General features: G+C 43.5%; 1 protein-coding gene across 1 annotated transcript in view; it reads right to left on the bottom strand.

Annotated features, from left to right (window-relative positions):
- Positions 1-21,572, bottom strand: part of csmd1b (CUB and Sushi multiple domains 1b) — a 2,043,836-nt gene that overhangs the window by 124,141 nt on the left and 1,898,123 nt on the right. The window contains exons 54-57 of the mRNA XM_078213588.1: positions 20,299-20,472; positions 18,365-18,538; positions 17,143-17,316; positions 6,619-6,807 (exon numbers count right to left, since the gene is read on the bottom strand). Coding sequence (XP_078069714.1) covers positions 6,619-6,807; positions 17,143-17,316; positions 18,365-18,538; positions 20,299-20,472 — 711 coding nt within the window. The remainder of the gene's footprint in view (positions 1-6,618; positions 6,808-17,142; positions 17,317-18,364; positions 18,539-20,298; positions 20,473-21,572) is intronic.

Below are 21,572 nucleotides of genomic sequence, written 5' to 3'. Positions count from 1 at the left end.
GTGACCAGGGAGGAGATTGAACATGGGGCCTTTCAGGTCCAGGTTGTTCTGTTGCTGAATGGACAGTGCATATACCAACTGAGATATAGGGTTACTAAATGGGGCACTTCATTCTTACAAATTTGCAATGATGGATATGAAATATTTCTCCTTGAAATCTAAGTAAATTCTATCTTTGCTATTATTGGCTATCGATCGCTAGTGAGGAGATTGTCTTCCATGGGTCGAAGATGGCTACTGAGGTGGAATCGGGATCTGCAGACTTTATAGCACATATGCTGACAAATGGGATGTCTGACTGTGTATTATCAGCTCAGGTTATTGTACATTCTTTTTACTGCTCTGCCTTTTCCTCTTCACTTCCTCATCTTTTGTGTCTCAAAAAGCTGGGGTTCTTCCCACTGACATTGTCTTCATCTAGTTTGGTCCAAAGTGATGGTCTCCTTGGAGCTGATGTCCAAATTGCATTTCTTCATGTTGGCTTTTAGCACATTCTTGAAGCATTTCTTCAGTCCTTCCCTGGTGCATCTGCCCTGACTGAGCTCGGAGCAGAAGACCTATTTTGGGAACCTGGTATCTAACATACGAGCAATCCAACAAAGCTGATGATTATCATCTCAAGGTTGGTGGTGCATCTGTCCTTCCACTTAACATGTAGGATCTTCTGCAGGCAGTGTTGATGCTATGACACCAGTGTTTTAATGTGCCTCTGACACGTTGTCCATGTTTCAGTCCCATACATTAAGAAAGGGATCACAAGCAGATGGCAAACTGAGAGTTTGGTTTCAGTTTTAATGTCATGGTCTTCACTCACTTCCTCATGTCACCAAGGCTTCACCAGCAGCTTTCAGACAATGCTGGATTTTTTTTTAATTCATTCATGGGACATGGGTGTCGCTGGCTGGCCAGCATTTATTGCCCATCCCTCGTAGCCCTTGAGAAGGTGCTGGTGAGCTGCCTTCTTGAATCGCTGCAGTCCATGTTCTATGGGTTGACCCACAATGCCATTAGGGAGGGATTTCCAGGATTTTGACCCAGCGACTGTGAAGGAATGATGGTATATTTCCAAGTCAGGATGGTGAGTGGCTTGGAGGGGAACTTGCAGGTGGTGGTGTTCCCATGTATCTGCTGCCCTTGTCCTTCTCACTGGAGGTGATCGTGGGTTTAAAAGGTGCTGTCTAAGGATCTTTGGTGAATTGCTGCAGAGCATCTTGTAGATAGTACACACTGCTGCTACTGAGCATCGGTGGTGGAGGGATTGAATGTTTGTAGATGTGGTGCCAATCAAGCGGGCTGCTTTGCCCTGGATGGTGTCAAGCTTCTCGAGTGCTGTTGGAGCTGCACCCATCCAGGCAAGTGGGGAGTATTCCATCACACTCCTGACTTGTCCTTGTAGATGGTGGATAGGCTCTGGGGAGTCGGGAGGTGAGTTACTCACCACAGTATTCCTAGCCTCTGACCTGCTCTTGTAGCCACTGTGTTTATGTGGTGAGCCCAGTTGAGTTTTTGGTCAATGGTAGCCCCAAGGATGTTGACAGTGGGCAGGGGAGGGTGGGGCAGGGGGAGTTTCAGTGATGGTTACACCATTGAATGTGAAGGGGCGGTGGTTAGAGGTCTCTTATTGGTGATGGTCATTGCCTGGCATTTGTGTGGCAAGAATGTTATTTGCCACTTGTCAGCCCAAGCCTGAATATTGTCCAGATCTTGTTGCATTTGAACATGGACTGCTTCAGTATCTGAGGAATTAGGAATGGTGCTGAACATTGTGCAATCATCAGCGAACATCCCCACTTCTGACCTTATGACAGAGGGAAGGTCGTTGATGAAGCAGATGAAGATTGTTGGGCCTAGGACACTTCCCTGAGGGACTCCTGCAGAGATGTCGTGGAGCTGGGAGGACTGACAATCCACAACCACAACCATCTTCCTATGTACCAGGTATGACGCCAAGCAGCGGAGAGTTTGCCCCCCAAAACCCATTGATTCGCTCGGGCTCCTTGATGCCACACTCGGTCGAATGCAGCCTTGATGTCAAGGGCTGTCACACTCACCTCTGGATTTCAGCTCTTTTGTCCATGTTTGAACCAAAGCTGTAATGAGGTCAGGAGCTGAGTGACTCTGGCAAAGCCCAAACTGGGCGTCACTGAGCAGGTGCTGCTTGATAGCACTGTTGATGTCTCCCTTGCATCACTTTACTGATGATCGAGAGTAGGCTGAATGGGTGGTAATTAGCCGGGTCGGGCTTGTCCTGTTTTTTGTGTACAGGACATACCTGGGCAATTTTCCACGTTGTTGGGTAGATGCCAGTGTTGTAACTGTACTGGAAGAGCTTGGCTAGGGGAGCGGCAAGTTCTGGAGCACAAGTCTTCAGTACTATTGGTGGAATGTTATCAGGGCCCATTGCCTTTGCAGTATCCAGTGCCTCCAACTGTTTCTTGATATCACATGGAGTGAATCGAATTGGCTGGAGACTGGCATCTGAAATGCGGGTGACCTCTGGAGGAGCCCGACATGGACCATCCACTCGGCACTTCTGGCTGAAGATTGCTGCAAGTACTTCAGCCTTATCTCTTGCACTGATGTGCTGGGCTCCTCCATCATTGAGGATGGGAATATTTGTGGAGCCTCCTCCTCCAATGAGTGTTTAATTGTCCACCACCGTTCTCGACTGGATATGACAGGACTGCAGAGTTTAGATCTTAGTTGGTTGTGGGATCACTTAACTCTGTCTATCACTTGCTGTTTTTGCCATTTAGCATGCAAGTAGTCCTGTTGGTAGCTTCACCAGGTTGACACCTCATTTTTAGGTATGCCTGGTGCTGCTCCTGGCATGCCCTCCTGCACTCTCCATTGAACCCGGGTTGATCCCCTGGCTTGATGGTAATGGTTGATTGGGGGATATGCCATGCCATGTGGTTGCAGATTGTGCTGGAGTACAATTCCGCTGCTATTGATGGCGCACAGCGACTCATGGATGCCCAGTCTTGAGTTGCGAGATCGGTTCGAAGTCTGTCCCATTTAGCAGGGTGATAGTGCCACAAAACACAATGGAGGTTATTCTCAATGTAAAGGCGGGACTTCGTCTCCACAAGGATTGTGCAATGGTCACTCTGACCGATACTGTCAAGAACAGATGCATCTGCAGCTGGCAGATTGGTAAGGATGAGGTCAAGTATGTTATTTCTTCTTGTTGGTTCCTTCACCGCCTGCTGCAGACCCAGTCTAGCAGTTATATCCTTTAGGACCCGACCAGCTCAATCTGTAGTGCTGCTGCCAAGCCACTCTTGGTGGTGGATATTGAAATCCCCCATCCAGAGTACATTGTGCGCCCTTACCACCCTCAGTGCTTCCTCCAAGTGTTGCTCAACATGGAAGAATTCTGATTCATCAGCCGAAGGAGGACAGTACGTGGTAACCAGTAAGAGGTTTCCTTGTCCATGTTTAACCTGAAGCCATGAGACTTCATGGGGTCCAGAGTCAATGTTAAGGACTCCCAGGGCAACTCCCTCCCGACCATATACCGCTGTGCTGCCATCTCTGCTGGGTCCATCCTGCCAGTGGGGCAGGACCTATCCAGGGATAGTAATGGTGGTGTCTGGGATGTTATCTGTAAGGTATGATTCTGTGAGAATGACTATGTCTAGTGAGACAGCTCTCCCAATTTTGGCACTAGTCCCCAGATGTTAGTAAGGAGGACTTTGCAGGGTTGACAGGGCTGTTTGTTTTGCCGTTGTCTTTTCCTGTGCCTAAGTCGATGTTAGGTGGTCCGTCCGGTTTCATTTCTTTGCTGAGACTTGGTAGCAATTGTTACAACCTAGTGGCTTGCTAGGCCATTTCAGAGGGCAGTTAAGAGTCAACCACATTGCTGTGACTCTGGAGTCACATGTAGGCCAGACCAGGTAAGGACGGCAGATTTCCTTCCCTAAAGGACATTAGTGAACCAGATGGGTTTTTCTGACAATCGACAATAGTCATCAGTAGACTCTTAATACCAGATTTTTAAAAATTGAATTCAAATTCCACCACCCGCGTGGTGGGATTCGAATCCGGATCTCCAGAACATCATCTGGGTTTCTGGATTAATAGTCGACCGATAATACCACTAAGCCATCGCCTCCCTCCCTTCTTTGACAATGCCAGCTTTCTGTGAAAAGTAACTTCCAAGTTACTGGAGGTGTTCTACATTTTCCAGGCATTCATCATGAATCCCAATCAATGGGACTGGAGTTTGCTGATGGAGCACCTTGATCTTCTGAATGTTGAGTGCAAGTCCCATCTTCTCGTCTGCCTCAGCAAGTACACTGATGATTCACTGGAGATCCTTTACTGACATAGCACTTACCGCATCATCGTCAGCATTTTGGAGCTGAATTACTAAGGTTGGGGTGGTCTTGAGTTTTGACTGGAATCATCTGAGATTAAATAGTTTATCCCCTATTCAATAAATAAGCTATAATCGACAGGGAGCTTGTCTCAAATAAGATGGAGCATGGCAGCAAGGAAGATAAAAAAAAGCAATGTCAGAAGCTCTGACGAAGGGTCATCCAGACTCGAAATGTTGGCTCTATTCTCTCTCCACAGATGCTGTCAGACCTGCTGAAATTTTCCAGCATTTTCTGTTTTTGCTGTGATGGTGCAATTTTGTTTGGCATCTGCATTAACCTCAGAAAGGTCCGTAATGTTGAAAGTTGTAATGTAAAGTTGAAAACATTTCTTTCGATGATTGATTCTTGATCGAAAAGGTCTTCAAAATGTTCCCTCCAGTGTGATGGGAGCTGGGTCTCTGCGTAGATCCACTGGAATTCAGGGGTTGACTAGACTGGATGAAGCTTCCACTGTTAAATCGTTGGAGATGTGTAAAACAGTGATAATGGTTAAAATATAGATGTTTGTTTGAGCTTGTTTTATTCCTAGAGTCATGGAGGTATACAGCATGGAAATGGTGAAGCTTTGGAATTCTCCATCCCAGAAGACTGTGGAAGCTCAATCATTGAGCATGTTCAAGACAGAAATTGATAAATTTCTGGAGACTAATGTCAAGGGATATGGAGATAAGGTGGTATTGAGGTAGATGATCAGCCATGATCTAATTGAATGGCAGCGCAGGTTTGACAAGCTGAATGGCCTACTCCTGTTCCTATGTTTCGAATGACAAATGAATTCCCAAAAGGAAAAAAACAGTAACAATGGGGAAATAAGAATACTGCTGGGTTGACGACAACTGGGTTTATTATTTACCAGCCTTCTGCTCCTCACAGAACTTTGTGAAGAGTATATTACACATGTTTGACAGGTGGGGAAAGTCAGCAGCATAGGGTGGCATGGTGGCACAATGGTTAGCACTGCTGCCTCACAGTGCCAGGGACATGGGTTCGATTCCCGGCTTGGGTCACTGTCTGTGTGGAGCTTGCACATTCTCCCCGTGTCTGCGTGGGTTTCCTCCCACAGTCCAAAGATGTGCAGGTTAGGTGCATTGGGCAAGCTAAATCCTCCTTCAGTGAACTCAAACAGGCACCGGAGTGTGGCGACTAGGGGATTTTCACAATAACTTCATTGCAGTGTGAATGTAAGCCTATTTATGACTAATGAATAAATTTTAACTTTTTAGTTATCTTGCTTATCCTAGATATTCAACAAAAGTAGTAAAAAACTGAAAACATTGGTGGTTCCTCCCCTCACAAAACAGCTGAAAATTCAATTTGTTCTGAATGCAAAACTGTCATAATGGTACAGAAGGGCTTTAATTGTTATTTATTTTTCAATATCTTGTCAACATAACTGGCGGATGTCCCATGTAGCTGCACGTGAAGATAGCGGCTTCTAAGTTAACACTTCATTTTCCAGAAAAAAACAAATTCCCAGCTACAGGACTTCTATCTTCCCTCACCCTTCACCATAAACAACAGGTATTTTTTCCCTCTCCCTCCCACTCTTTCCTCCCTCTGTCAAAAAGTTCAGCTTTTACTCCTTTTATCAGTTCCTGAATTTGAACAGGAAGGCCTGAGATGTCCCTGACATTAGGCCATGGGCCTCATTCCCATTGAACTGTTGAGCTGCAGAGGGGAACTGGCAGTGGGACAGGATAGTGGGCCAATGGCTGCAGCAGCCTTCTCCTAAGTGAGGAAGTGCCAGGAAGGGGTGATTGGGCAATTCCGGGGAGAGATAACAGCAGCAACTGGGGGAGCCCTAATCATTCAAGTAAGTATATTTGTAAGCCTGACCTTGTTGACTATGGTTAAGACCTACCATTGGGCCTTATGTCAGCAATATTTGCGTGGGTGAGCCATCTCTGTTGGAGGGAAGTGTTGGGAGAATAACATGCTTTCACTCTGTATGTTGGAGATTCCACTTCCTGTATTAGCTGCCAATTAATTTTTTATTCATTTTTATGGGATGAGGCCCTCACTGGCTAGGCCAGCATTTATTGCCCATCCCTCGTTGCTCTCGAGAAGGTGATGGTAGGCTACCTTCTTGAACTGCTGCAATCCTGTGTAGGTGTGGAGGTGTAGGTACACACACAGTGATGTGTGGAATTCGACCAGCCTTTGCAGTATTCAAAACCAAACACCACTTCTAAGCTTAACAGTGAACACTTCATAGAGCCAGAGCATTACTTACGTAAGCAACTTGGTAGCGATCGGTCCCACAGGCCACTTGCTTGACAGGTAAGCACAGCTGAGCCAAGGAGATAGAAGCTCCATTTACACTGGTACACCACACTGCTGCCAAACTTGAAGCTTTGCAGGTAATTCTGTTGCCCTAGTCGAACGGCATTTTCCACAAACCCCGGATCTGTACAGTTCAGCACTGTGATTCAACAGAATACATCAAATCTCATTAAACTATAAACTATCCAGGGCAGAAGAATGTTAAAACAATCCAATAGTTCTGGTGGACAGATGGAGGAACAAAGTGGCATTTTGGAGGGGTGCGTGTATTTTTTGGGATGGGGGATCTTGCCTGCCTGCATTCCCGACTTGAAGAGTGGGCCCAATAAAAAAGACTCCTTTCCATTCTGTGCTGCGGAAGTGAGGTTCTGCACTCCAGAGGTAAATTACCTCACCTTCCCAAAGCTTCACAAGCATTTTGTCTGAAAAACGTGGCAAAGAATTATGAAGAGTAAATTAATTAAATTTGTTTAGAAGTTTGATTTAATTTTAAATTTAACCTTTTTTCTGCCTTACTTTCAATCTTACACTTATTCACCTAATTTTAGACTGAAGACCACTGATGTTTGAATTATATCTTCACCTCCGTTTGCTTTCCACATACAACAATGAAACTTAACCAAACGAGCATTTATAGCCATCATCAATACTTCTCTATCAAAATATAGAAGCAAGCACAGGTTTGCACAGAATAATATAGAATATTCAGTTCAGAAACAGGCCATTCAGCCCAACCAGTCCATACTGGAATTTCTATTCCCCTTGAACCTCCTCCCATCTTTGGAAAACTCTCTCACAACCATTCATTTCATAGAATCCTGACAGTGCAGAAGGCCATTCAGCCCATCGAGTCTGCACCGACTCTCCGACAGAGCATCTTACCCAGGCTCCCTACCCTATTCCCATAACCCCATGCATTTACCCCACTAATCCCCCTAACCTACTCATCTTGGGACACTAAGGGGCAATTTTTCACGACCAATCCATTCTTTGGACTGTGGGAGGAAACTGGAGCACCCAGAGGAAACCCATGTAGACACGGGAGAACGTACAAACTCCACATAGACAGTCACTCACGGCTGGAATTGAACTGGTGCTGTTGGGCAGCAATGCTAACCACTGAGCCACAATGCCACCCACATTCATTTTCCTTCATTTGCTTATTGACTGTCCTCTTATGTAGATCTACACCTATCAAAATGTATCAGTTGGTAGCACATCTGCCTGAGCCAGAAGGCCAGTACGCCCTGCATCCACACCTCCAACATGAGCATATAGTCTAGGTTGACATTACCAATGAAGTGCTGAGGGAGTGGTACGCTGTCAGAGGCACCGTCTTTCAGATGAAACATTTAGATGAGGGCCCTTTTTGCTAAGTTCAACTAGTGTGGCACCAGTGCCTATGGTGCAAAACTCTGAATCCCACCTTTGATAAGATGCAGCTCTTCACTGCTAGCCCGTTCCACAAGTGCTATAACTTACTCATGGAGCACATTACTCCCATGCTCAGCTATAAATATTTCAAACAGATGTCATAATAATAAACTACACTGCGGGGGAATACTTCCTTTGTCGTACTATTTGTTACACCACGCTGAGTGAAGCTTTATGAACCAAGTTTTCCGTTGAGCATCAAAAGAAATATTCTTCCTCAGTTTTAGAGCTGGCACTGAATAGACCCACAATTCACCCAGATTCCAACCAATTTAAAGTTGGCCAAAATTAATTTTGGGTCGGTGCACAAAGTGGGAAATCAGCAGCCTGCCTTTTCCAGGAAGGGTTCATGTCCCTTTGACTTTCAATCAGTTTGTTCCCCTTTATTAATAAAGGGTAGTCATTGTGCAATGAGTCATTATGCTTCAGTCACCCTGTGTGTAACACTGCACTGTAACTGGCTTATACACTAAATCGTTTTTTTCTGTGCATTTGCTTAGCAACTGGAAGACAGCAATGGTCAGTGATTTTTATTTTTAGTTGCCTTTCTCTTTGCATTTATTATTTCTGCTGGCCAGGATTATTCTCATGGTTAATTTCCCTTAAGATCTATTAATGGTCTTGCATCTGAAGCATTTTATTTTACTGCAATTTAGTGAGGATTGTCTATCCAAGATATTTGCATCCCCCAAGACCTAGCAAATCCTCAGCACGTGCTTCTTTCCTGATCTAAGTAGTTCCTTTCCCTTGCGATCCAGTGAGGATTCAGAGTCCATCTCTCGGGTGCATTCATGCAGTCCATTTGTGGGTCAGAGTCCCTTACTCTCCGAATCTCATGAAGCCTGAGTTTGTGAGATTCAATTTTTTGGGGGGCTAGTGACAATGACTGAACTATGAAAGGAATCCATATCATTTTTTTGAGAGTTTATTACTGCATGGTTTTAATAAACAAGGCATATTGCTATTCAATACTGTGAACTATTGCTTTTCTCCCTTGTAAACTAGCCAACTTTTACTGCTAGCATCTGTCTACCTGTGGATAGAGAATGTGGGCACACTCTCCAAGTCACTTGGGGAGTCAATTAGCTCAGTTGCCAAGATGGCTGGTTAATGATACAGTGATTCCAACAGCATGGGTTCTATTCCCACGCTAGCTGAGGTTATTCATGAATGCCCTGCCTTCGCAACCTTGCCCCTCGCCTGAGGTCTGGTGATTCTCAGGTTAAATCACCACCAGTCATCTCTTCCCCTCAAAGGAGAGAGCAGCCTATGGTCATTTGGGACCATGGTAACTGTACTTTAATTGTGTCTGTGCGCACACATCTATCTCCGCATGATCCCTGTGTTTATATCTCCTTCATTAACTTGTGTAAAAGTTGACCCCATGGTTTGGGGCCTAAAGAAATTTAATATTTCATTTACTTCCTGTGAAAGTTAATTCTCATCTTTCAGTGATGCCCAAAACCTTGAGAACAAAAGTATAATCCTGGAGATGCTAATGATTTGATTTCATTGTAAATGTATCACTACTAATGAAAATGAGTACCAGTGAATAAACGTTGGATAATTAATATGGATTGAATTTATGGGGCAGAATCTTAATGTACCATTGCGGCAGGGGCAAGGCCTAAATTGTGGCAAGCCACTCAAAAGTCCACTGCCTTCGGCGGCACTGTGAAAGTCCACCATTAGAGTTCATAATGTTATATAATGAACACATATCAGGCTATTAATAGAGCTTTAGTACTGCTGTTTTGTACTTCATTCAATTACAATGGCCTTTTTTGGATTTCACTTGGACTTGAAATAAAAATATCAACCCTTTGAAAACATCACCTATGTCAAAGTTGATCCCGTAACCTCTGGCCTAAAAGAAAAAAAATCGCTCTCAAAAATTTGACTTTTGCACAAGTATGTACAGGGCTTTTTCAGCAGACTCGGACAGTTACACTTTGGTGTTTTTACCACCTCCCCACCCAAGGGGCAGCGATTAATTAGCACTAATGCTGCTAAATATAGAGTGATAATATCTGTTGTAATGCCCCCTCCCCATCCCATCAAATATTTTCCGTACAAATAAAAGCATTGATTGTGTCAGCTGTAACAATAGTAAATGCATATTCAGTTTATTTTAATGATTGTCGCCCCCTTCCACTGCCTCCAACCCCAACCTTCCCCCTGCAGTCCTGAGAAAAGATTTAGTGCTGAATCCTTTTGGCAAAGCAGAGTTCACACAGGATGTTTACTGAGTTAATTTAGCCAGTTGATAACAACATTACATGTGATATTTCAACATCACATGCATGACCTGTTTACTTGCTGATGCATAAAAGATAATCAGAATACCTGCCAAATAGGCAATTTATCTCAATGTTTCTATCACAGCTATGAAGTACTCATACCCATGATGCTTTAATCAATATTCTCCTAATTCTCCATTTTGAAAGTGCGCTGAGCTGTGAAACACATTCTGTTTGTATGAATTGTACACGTCCAATTTATCTCCTTGTACCCAACACACACAAAATAAACAGAATGTAAATATGATTTCACTGGGAAAACAGTCTTTTCAGGAGCAAATGAATTTGGAATAGTGGTTTCACCAGTCGCCAGTGTCAACAGTCATCCCATCATCTTCATATTAATCAGATTTGAAATAACATCATGAGTGCAACAACTATAAACAGTTTAAATGCATTATTCTCATATTCTGCGAGTCTAGGGCCTTTATTATTTACATAATAAACTCTGATTGCGTTACAGGCATCGCTGATTCTCACTTGAGGGTAAACTGTTGATTTTCAAGCCTGCCACTGATGGCAGCTTCAACTTCAGAATTAGACACTGCAGTGAATGTGGCCACACTGTTTCCTCCAGCAAAGAATCAGCAGAAAGTACAATGCTTGGCCACTATTCCACCCGCTGTCATTCTCTTCTGAGGGTGGCCTGAGATATTAATGCAGCTTTAAAGATGTACGGATTAGGTTGATTGGCCATGCTAAAAAAAAAATTGCCCCTTAGTGTCCTGGGATGCGTAGATTAGAGGGATTAGCGGGTAAAATATATAGGGATATGGGGGTAGGACCTAGGTGGGATTGTGGTCAGTGCAGACTCGATGGGCCGAATGGCCTCTTTCTGTACTGTAGGGTTTCTATGATTTCTATGATTTTAAAAGCCAAACATGAAAATTAAAGTAGTTTTTGTGTTGCCACTCATGCTGTTTTAATACCTGTCTGCTATTCAAAACAAATGACAGATGCTTCTATTTGAATACAAGATTCCTGTATTCGGCTTGAACATTTTAAGTTTTGAAGCAAATCTGAGGGGCTGGATTATTTTAGGCCCATGCACCAATTAGCCAGTTCCATCCCACTCCCAGGCATTTTTACAAAGACAGGATGAGAGGGAAGAGGGGGGAACAGAGTTAGCCACCAGCAAGTGGTGGTAACCAATCTACATCAAATGTGACCCTTCTTCAGAATGGCCCTGAAGATTAGACATATTGGCCTCGGAACATTAACGCTGCTTCTCTCGCCAAAAACGCTGCCAGATCTACTGACCATTTCCAGCACTCCCTGTTTTTACTTCAGGTCCTCAACATCGACAGCATTTTGCTTTTATTTTAGCGTAACTAATTCATGTCAATTTTCAGAGGTCCAGATCCCTGCAGATGGTCCTGAGTGGGGATCTGTGAATCTGCCTGGAGGCCGCCTCCCAGCTGGGGAGGGAGGAGATGGGGGAGGCAGGGCCACAGTCAGGCTTAGAAGCCCTCTCTGGCTGCCTGGATTTTGCTGCAGCCTGAGGAAGCCCTGTGGAAGGATTCGCACTTCACAATGGTGGCCCTGCTGCTGGATTTGTTTTTTGTTTGAAATCTCAAAAGGCTGGAGAGAGTCTATCTTTAATTTTGGGTGTGATCACTCCCTCAGTCACCTGTCAATGCACCCTGCACTTGCTTCCAAGCTGGAGAGCCTTCTCTTGACCCACCAGCTTTGACAGTCCACTGCCGGCCTGCACTGAAAAGCCAGCCCACCCTCTGGCCATTCATTGATCAATTTGAGGAAGATCACAGGTTGAGTGACTGAATCCCACACTGTCCAGGCTTCTGATCCCCATACGTCAAGGTGGTGCTCAGAAACCCAGCCAGAAGATCCTGCTCAAGGTTTCTGAACTCAAGGAGTTTTGCTGATTTAAAATCTCGCACTTGAGCAGAGGAAGATTGAAGCATATGACTTTGTGGTGTGAATCGCAGCTGATTACCAACTGAAAAATGTTACTGTCTCGTTGCTTCCTCACCACCACATTTTGCAGTCTGCCAGCCTTGCCTTCAGTTAATGCAGTGGTCTTCAAGACCGGTTATTGCCCAGTGCAGTAATCTTCTGGCCTGATGACCCCAGCCCAGTGATTTAAGGGCAAATTTATAATCTAGATCAAGGAATAGACACCCTCGCCCCTCAGCTGTCCTCATACCCAACCAAAGAAGTAGAAAAGCTAGATTAAGAAATTTTGAATAAACAAAAGAAAGCGGGCAAGTTACATTTCCTGCAAGTTAAGTATTTTAAAAATGTATAATTTAACAACGTGCATTATTTTCAGAATTCAGTTATGTTGACCAAAGGAGTAACTTTAACTTTTGGTCTTCTTTTTTCATTCATTCATGGGACATGGGAGTCACTGGCTGGCCAGCATTTATTGCCCATCCCTAAGAAAGCGGTGGTGAGCTGCCTTCTTGAATCGCTGCAGTCCATGTGCTGTGGGTTGACCCACAATGCCGTTAGGGAGGGAATTCCAGGATTTTAACCCAGCGACTGTGAAGGAATGGCGAAATATTTCCAAGTCAGGATGGTGAGTGACTTGGAGGGGAACTTGCAGGTTGTGGTGCTCCCATATATCTGCTGCCCTTGTCCTTCGTGAAGTTGGTGACATTAGATCCACTGACCTGCCTGCTTTCTCTTGCCATTGACATTAATGCAAACCAAAGTGGAGAAGAAAATATGATGCATGGCCAGTACTGTACATTGTACAACACTGCCAAAAGCTAAACTTCATTTTGTGCCATTTCTTTCAATCCTAATTTAGTGCTTAATCCTCATGAGGGAAGTGCTCCAAATAAAATGTTTTCCAACATCTGATGTTTCCATCCACTTTTCATCAGGCCCTGATGTGTCTCTAATTGATGGCTTTTCTGGTTCATACACACTCAGAGAATCCAAGTGAGTATTTTTCCTCACTGTCACCAGAAGTCTTCGACTCAATGATGATTTGCATTTTCTTTATGCTTTAAAGCAGAATTCTCCAATGGACATTGGGCAGAATTCTCCTATTCCCTGTCAACACGTTTAAATAAAGCACATGTTTAAAGAAAGGCTTTTCTCTGTGAATCTGAATGGGATCAGCCTGTTGGAGGAGGTGAAATGAGGGAACAAATGTTGACTCTGTGAATGAAAGAGAGTGAGTTTTGAGAATTGACAATATGGCTTCTCCACTAAGATCCCATTTCTTAAATTGGTAGAAAATAACTGAAATGCGAGTTTAAAATTAATAATAATGAATCATCTCAAATGTATCAACTGAAGACTTAACAGGGATCCTAATACTGAATTCCTCCAGAAATGTGTCATAAACTGACATAGCCCAGGATTTTATTGGCCCAATGGGAGTCTCGCTCACCAATCAGGAGAATCAGCAAGGAAACCCCTGTCAGTTCTGTGGTGGAGGCCTGGCAGAATCAAATATCTTGCAGGCAAATAAATGGCCACCATTTGACCTTCACCATGATTTAGGTCCTCAATGGCAGAGGTCCCGCTGCCACCAACATCAGCCGGCCTGTCAGAGGTTGGCAACTCCTCATGTTGTCAGCACCAGCAGGAGCAGTTTGATGAAGGGTCATCCTGATTCAAAATGTTGGCTCTATTGTCTCTCTCCACAGGTGCTATCAGACCTGCTGAGATCTTCCAGCATTTTTTGTTTCAGATTGCAGCATCCACAGTACTTTGCTTCTCCTCCTTTGCTTTTCTTAGTGCCCACCAGAGGCCACAAGATCATTGTGGGATGGAGGTCAAAGGTGAGTGAAGGTGGAATTTGGGGTGGGGGTTGTAGAAGAGGCAGAAAGGGAGATCTGAGGCCAGGGCAGGGGAGTGGATTTACAGAGCCCCCCCTTCCTGGTACCTGGTCACTCGATCAGGCTCCGAGCCTGACTATTAGCGTCACCCAGGGAGGCTGCAGGTAAACCTTGCAGAGTTTACTGGTAGTTTTTGGGAGGTTCAGGAAGGCCTTACAACCTCCATTTAAATCCCTGAGCCACCATTAAATTGCGGTGGGCTCAGGGATAAAGGGTGCCAACTGGCTCATCAATGACTTTCATTGAAATCTTGCCATCAATGAACAAAGAACAAAGAAAATTACAGCACAGGAAGGGGCCCTTCAGCCTTCCAAGCCTGTACCGACCATGCTGCCCAACTGAACTAAAACTCCCTACCCTTCCAGGGACTGTATCACTCTATTCCCATCCTATTCATGTATTTGTCAAGACACCCCTTAAAAGTCACTATCGTGTCTGCTTCCACTAACCCCCCATCCCACATCAGCCCCTTCTGCCCTCCAACATACCTGGGGAAGTTTTGCCACCACTGGGAAACTGTGATTAAGTGGGCTCAGTAGCCATGGTTCCCAAAACACCACGGTATTTGACGACAGCATTTAGATAAAGTATGCACAATGTTAAAATGTTTGCTTACAGCTGTGACTGGAATGATTTCCTAATCAGTAAGATGGCTTTGAATCCAACAATGGATATCAATCAATGTTACGAATATGCGAACAAGAGTAGGGCACTCACAACCTTCAGCTTATTCCAACATTTAATTCGATCATTGCTGATCTGTAGAACAAGTACACTTTCCAGCCTTTGCTCCATATCCCCTGATACCTTACCTAATAAAAATCTATCATTATCACTCTTAAAAATGTACTCCTGATCCTTTTTCATTTACTTTAGCAGTGTCTTGACTGCTTTATTTGTAGGGTAGGCATAGCTGACACAACTTTTTGGAATGGATGAAAAGTCACCGGGGTTTCATGTATGTCTTGAGGCCGACAATTGTATTTATCAATGAGATCCCTGTCAACGAATCAGGAAGGGTAAAAATTCCCTCTTAAGTGTCAGGTATTAAGTGGGGCAGGGTGACCTTTTGGACAGGAAATCCAGAAGTCCAGGCTTACTGACATATTGTGGATTTAACTCCACAGTGTTCAGCATTTGATCTTGGCAGGTTCCCTACCTGGAAATGAGTCGACTTGTCTTTAGTTGGGTAAGGAAGCACTTTGGAGCAGGCTGCAGGACAAATGTAAATCTGAACTACAACCCATGGGGCCAGTGAGGCTGGTGTGGGGTCTGATCCCTGACCCCAGGGTATCTGAATGGTGGGAGAGGGTCTGATGGGAGGGAATTTTGGGAGACAGGATAAGCACTCCTTATCCCCCGATCCTCAGGAGCGTGGTAAATTCAGCTGCCTTCTGCTGCTGGATTCCCCATGGCCTGAGAACTCTGGCTGGTTACCGTTAAACAAGAACAGGTTCAATCAGCGGCTGTCATTCAAACATTTAAATTGCCAAGTCATTTTCTGAGAATGGGTTGGCTGCCCATTCCCTTACACCTCTATGGAACCCAGAAGCTGGCAGGTTGGATAAGGGTTAGGGCCAGGTTTGAGATTTTACAAAATTGCAATCCGTGACCTAAATCCTGCCCTTTAAATTTTAGATGTTAAAATCCAACTCCTGGCAGGCATTCTACTAAATCCCCAGAAAATAAACATGCCTTCAAAATTACAATTCTATTTCATGCTTTCTAATAGTATTAGTTTATTTTCACCTGTATGAATGAAAGAATACTTGGTACACCAGCACATTCATTACCTTATGAACTTCTTATCTCACTTGTTTGCATAGTTAGCAAACATGTAATCAGTCCTGATCGCAATGGATACTCGAGAGACTCCCTCTCTGATCCCTTTGAATGGTTTGGTGGGTTCTGACAACAGTGAAACAGGAGGAAGGTATCTTGTCCAATTCACAGCCCCTTTCCCGTCCTGTCTACAGCTCTCAGTTCTTTATAACTGTACAACACACACAATAACATAGCCTTTACTCTTCTCAGGGATCTGCTTCGTGACAAGGATCTGTCAAAAACTGCCAAACAGAAAACTGTTTCATTCAGGGGAACCTTGCTTGTTTCCTCTCAGACAAAAAACTCAGTGCATTTTGAGCTGCGAAGCAGTGACATGGATGGAAACCCAACAGCATTGCAATTAGTTTTCTATTTACCCTTTGCTTCTGAGCAGTTACTCCCCCATGGCAACCTCAGATCAAATTGCATTGCTTTGAACTTGATGATATCATAACCCGGAAGTCAATTAACCCTCTTTCAGAATACTCTGCAGTCCACTTTTAGCTTAAAGGGAACATCTTAGAAAAAGAAAATAGTCTTTCCCCAAAGCCCATGGGTCCTCACATACTTTTTACAATATAATTGTAGATGCCCCCAGCAGCTGGGAGAAATTCAGACTAGTCATTTGACATGTTGTATACTTTCCAGGAAAAAATTGAGAGTTTGAAACAATAAATGGGGAAGCAAGAACAATTTTTGAAAGTTTCCTAATTTAACTTAAAATCCATGGTTTACAACATGTTAAAAATGAATATTTTTATTTCAATATTCAATAGTTGACTATCAGAGAATTTTTTTTATTCATTCATGGGCATCCCTGGCTGGCCAGCATTTATTGCCCATCCCTAGTCGCCTGAGAGCAGCTGAGAGTCAACTACATTGCTGCAGGTCTGGAGTCACGTGTAGGCCAGACTCGGTAAGGACAGCAGATTTCCTTCCCTAAAGGTCGTGAGTGAAGCAGCTGGGTTTTTCTGATAAGTGACAATAGTTTTGTAGTCATCAGTAGATTCTTAATTCCATATTAAGAATGTCCTCAAAACATTGAAAATGGAACTTAATCAAAATAAAGACAGCTAAATATACGAGCACTTTTCTTACCTTGACAAGTTGGCAAGGGGCTGCTCCATTGGCCATTAGACCGGCATTGAGCTCTCATTGTACCTTGCAGTAAATATCCCTTACCACAGGTAAAGTTTACAACATCATTTAGATTGAACTGACTCCCGTTAGTTTTGCCATGAGCTGGGTTGCCTGGGTGACCACATGTGATTGCTGAAACAATGAAGTTTGAGGTACATGGTATTAAGACAAGGTCTTGGGGAAGAAAAGACTTCAGGTCAAACAATTCATAAAAATTATACTTTGAACTGCAATGACATGAGATGATCTGAAAAAGGAATGGAATAGTTCCAATGTAGCTTATTGGGTGTTGAGCTCTTACGAACTTCAAATTCTGCAAAGATGTATTTACTAATTGCAGTTTCTATTGTCTATCCTCTTTGTCTTTAAGATTTGACTGAATTATTTTTTCATCTGTTCAAAATCAGACTTAACACATACTAATTTGATACTGGTAACTGAATTCATTATAACACTGCATTTTGTGTACCCTCTCTGGATATGTTTTTGATAGGGAGCACATAAAATAAGGTGGGTTCCCAGCCCACCACCATCCCACCCACCTCTGAGCTTAACCCTATAACATAGTAGGTTAGCAGATGCCAAAATTCTCAGCCTGCCCGCCATTTGTAAATAAATAATTAATAGTCAATTGAGCTTGTTAACAAGCCAATTGACCCTGATAATACGCTGCCCACACCAGAACATGGTTGCTGTGGCCAGAAGTTTTTAAAAAAATGTTTTGGAAAGGGAAGGAAGGTGTTACTATTTTCGGGGGTGCCCTTTGCGCATCAGTCAACCTCCTCCCCTCCTAAGATAGTTACCCCCTCCCCCAAGCATCCTACCCATTTGCTCTCCAAAACCAAACCTTGTCACCCTGCTCCAAAACCTCCCTGCCCAATGCTCCAACTTAGCTCACCCCAGGATCAATCAGACCTTCTTCTTCTTGGGATCAGTTGTGGACCTGGCAGTGCCCACTACTGAACAATTGGCATTGCTGGGAGTGATGGAGCTGCCAATTGGATTGGTGAGCAGTTCCCAAGAGCAGGACTTCTTCGTAAAAGACCTATGAACACTCACATAATACAAAACGGCAACAATCCGCATCTCTATTCAACACCATAAAAACTAAAGGAAAAAGACATAGATTTCTAAAAGCAGATGAAGTTAATGTTCACCGCGCCAAAGGAAAAATACTTACGAACACAGACTGCTGGCTGTCCTGACCACTTATGGTCCTGTTGGCAAATTCTCACGGAGGAGCCAACAAGACGGAAACCTGGATTGCACTGATAGACAACTGTGTCACGATAACTAAAGCCATCTCCACTGATATGGCCATTTACAATTGGATCCGGAGAGCCACAGTGACCAGCTAAATTTGGGTGCAGAAAAAGAGAAGTAGGTAAGGCAATTAACAGCCACAATATTTCAATGTTAACAGATAAGAATCATTGACCTCTGAGAAATGCAGGCTGATCCTTGCAGGATGTGAGAACATAACAAAACACTACAATTCCAGGTTGGAAATCTGAGGAATGGATTTCTGGAATGGAATTCCTAGTTAACTTGGAATTTATCGCACAAAATAGGACACACTGAGTGTCTGGAATTAAACTCTCAGATTTTCAAATTTGAAAAAAAGACAGAAGTATAACTGATTATAAAAGATAGATCAGAATATACCTCTACCAAAAATACCTGCCTTCATAACATCATAAAAAATGTAACCTTAAGATGTGTACAACTCTTTAGTGATGCAATGTGAAGTGTCATTTTATTTTAGAAGAGCAGATGCAAACTATAGAAAACCAGCTGAATCATGATGGTAAGGACACAGGATTACAGAGGTAATTGTTTGATTTCATGCTCCTGGTAGGAAGACTTTTCTGCTCAAAGTACATATTGGAAAGCGGATGTGTGCTTTGATAATTTCTCACCATTTAAATGAATAGCCAGGAGTTACGCAGTGTGTGCTCCTGAATATTTAAAATGGGCTATCAGTGGGCTCCAGGCACTGAATTGGAACATTATGTCTTAGAAAACACAATTACCTACACCAGCTGCAAAAGGATGCAAAGGAATGCATTTTTCTTTCTATTTCAGTCAGCCAGTTTTAGAATGATACGGACCTCACAGATATGGTGTGGGTTAGTTGCAATTTAAATTTCCCTGCACTTGGCTTCAATGATGTATCTTACCCTTGTCCCACACGTGCCCTACTCTGACAACCGCAACTCAAAGCAGCAGGGAATTTGTGAATCGGACATCTGCCATCTTTAAGGCTAGATGAAGTGAGACTGTAAATTTAAACACACAACATAAGAAATAGGAGCAGCAGCAAATCATTCTGCCCCTTCATCATTCAATAGAATCATGGCTAAACTCCAATCTCCTATCTCAACTCCACTTTCCTACCCACTCCATATATCCCTTCATTCCCTTGATCAGAAATCAATCTCAGCCATAAATATACTCAAGTCCACAATTCTTTAGGCTGGAGAATTCCAAAGTTTCACAACCATATGAAAGAAGAAATTTTAGTCCCAAGTGATTAACGCCTTACCCTGAGGCTGTGTCCCCATGTTCTAGATTCCTCAGTGAGAAGTAACAACTCTTCAAGTGTCCTCTGTCAAGCCCTTTGAGAACCTTGCATGGTTTAATGAGATTGCGTTTCATTCTTCAGAGGTCGAGTGAATATAGGCCGAATTTACTCAGCCTCTCATCATAGGATTACCCTCTCATCCAAGTATCCATAAACAATTGAGTGAACCTTTGCTGTACTCTCTCCCATGCAAGTATATCCGACATCTGTGAAAGAATCTATATCCAATAGGGACTAAGTTCAAATCTCCCAAATACAGATCACTTTGTACTCTTACATCGATGGCAGACAAAAGACTTCCATCCCATCAGTCTGAGTTTAACTGAAATTCTGGTCTCAGAGCTGGGAGGTCAATATTATTACCTCTACATTACTTCATCTTTCACTTCTAACTGCAGTGATATTAAGTCACACAAAACTTCAAAATGAACGAGTAGTTTTGATGCATTTTTCAAAAGGAATACATTCTATTGCTGCAAGATGGACTTGATATACTTTAGTTACAGGTGTCAGTTGTTTAAAGTACATACCCAGGCATCTGGTTTCCACTCCACTCCACAGCCCATTTACTTGGCACTCTCGGACATGAGATCCAGCCAGTGTGTACCCAGTATTACAAGTAAAAATTGCAGTCGCTCCATATGTCTGCAGTGTCCCAATCTTATTGCCATTTGGTGGGGAAGGGAGATCTCCGCATGAGACAACTGGTTAAAAAAAGTCATATCATTAGGAATGGAACTCCCTAAACCTGGTATAATTTTTTCTAGTTCTTACCTTGTGGTCAAGTGTAGCCAGTTCTGGTATGAGGACTCACACTTACAAGTTTCAAATGAACATTCATTGATTATTCTTTTTCCCCTCTATGTGTATGTTCAGTAACAAAACCAAGTCTGATAAGGCGGTGAATGTGAACAAGCTGTCTGATTGTGGGGAAATGATATGAGAGACTGATCCTTATTGCACTCAACATCCACATCTACACAGGCCACTAGATAGTAATCAAGACCCACTAATGCTACCTGATTGCAGATTAATTCCAGCATTTCCTGTTTTCATTTCAGCTTTCCAACATGCCTGATATTTTGTTGTTCTAGCTACACCAACATGTCCAGAGTATCACCGGCAGGCACTTCCAATCAGCTATGATAGGGACAAAATGGGTACACAGTTCTATCAGGTTTCTAGGCTAATGTGCGGAGAGTTTCACTGCAGTGAAAAATTTATCTTTAGAGGTCAGTTTCACAGAACCATGAAGTACCACAGGAGGTCTTTTAGCTTGTTGTGTCTGTTGGCTGTTTGATAGAGAAAGTCCTGCACTCCGGTTCTTTCTTAGAGAGCAGCAACTTTCTTCTTTTCAGGCATGTATTCAATTCTTCATTGTAAGTCGCTGCTGAATCTACTTCCACACCCACTTCAGGCATTGTATTACAAATCAAAATCATAGAATCCCTCCAGTGAGGAAGATGCCATTTGGCCCTTCAAGTCTGCGCCGACTCTCTGATAGTGTATCTTACGCAGGCCCCCTCCCCCACCCTATTCCTGTAACCGCACACACTTATCATGATTACTCCATCTAACCTACATATCCTGGGATACTAAGGGGCAATTTAGCATGGCCAATCTACCTAACCTGCACACCTTTGGACTGTGGGAGGATACTGGACTATCCGAAGAAAATCGAGGGAATGTGCAAATTCCACACAGTCACCCAAAGCTGGAATCGAACCCGGGTCCCTGGAGCTATGAGGCAGCAGTGCTCGCCTCTGTGCCACAACGCCACCCTCACGGTGAAACTCACTGTGGA

This window comes from Mustelus asterias, chromosome 5, assembly GCF_964213995.1.
Source record: "Mustelus asterias chromosome 5, sMusAst1.hap1.1, whole genome shotgun sequence".
NCBI classification, from domain to species: domain Eukaryota; kingdom Metazoa; phylum Chordata; class Chondrichthyes; order Carcharhiniformes; family Triakidae; genus Mustelus; species Mustelus asterias.
This window is presented reverse-complemented; position numbering and strand designations above follow the sequence as displayed.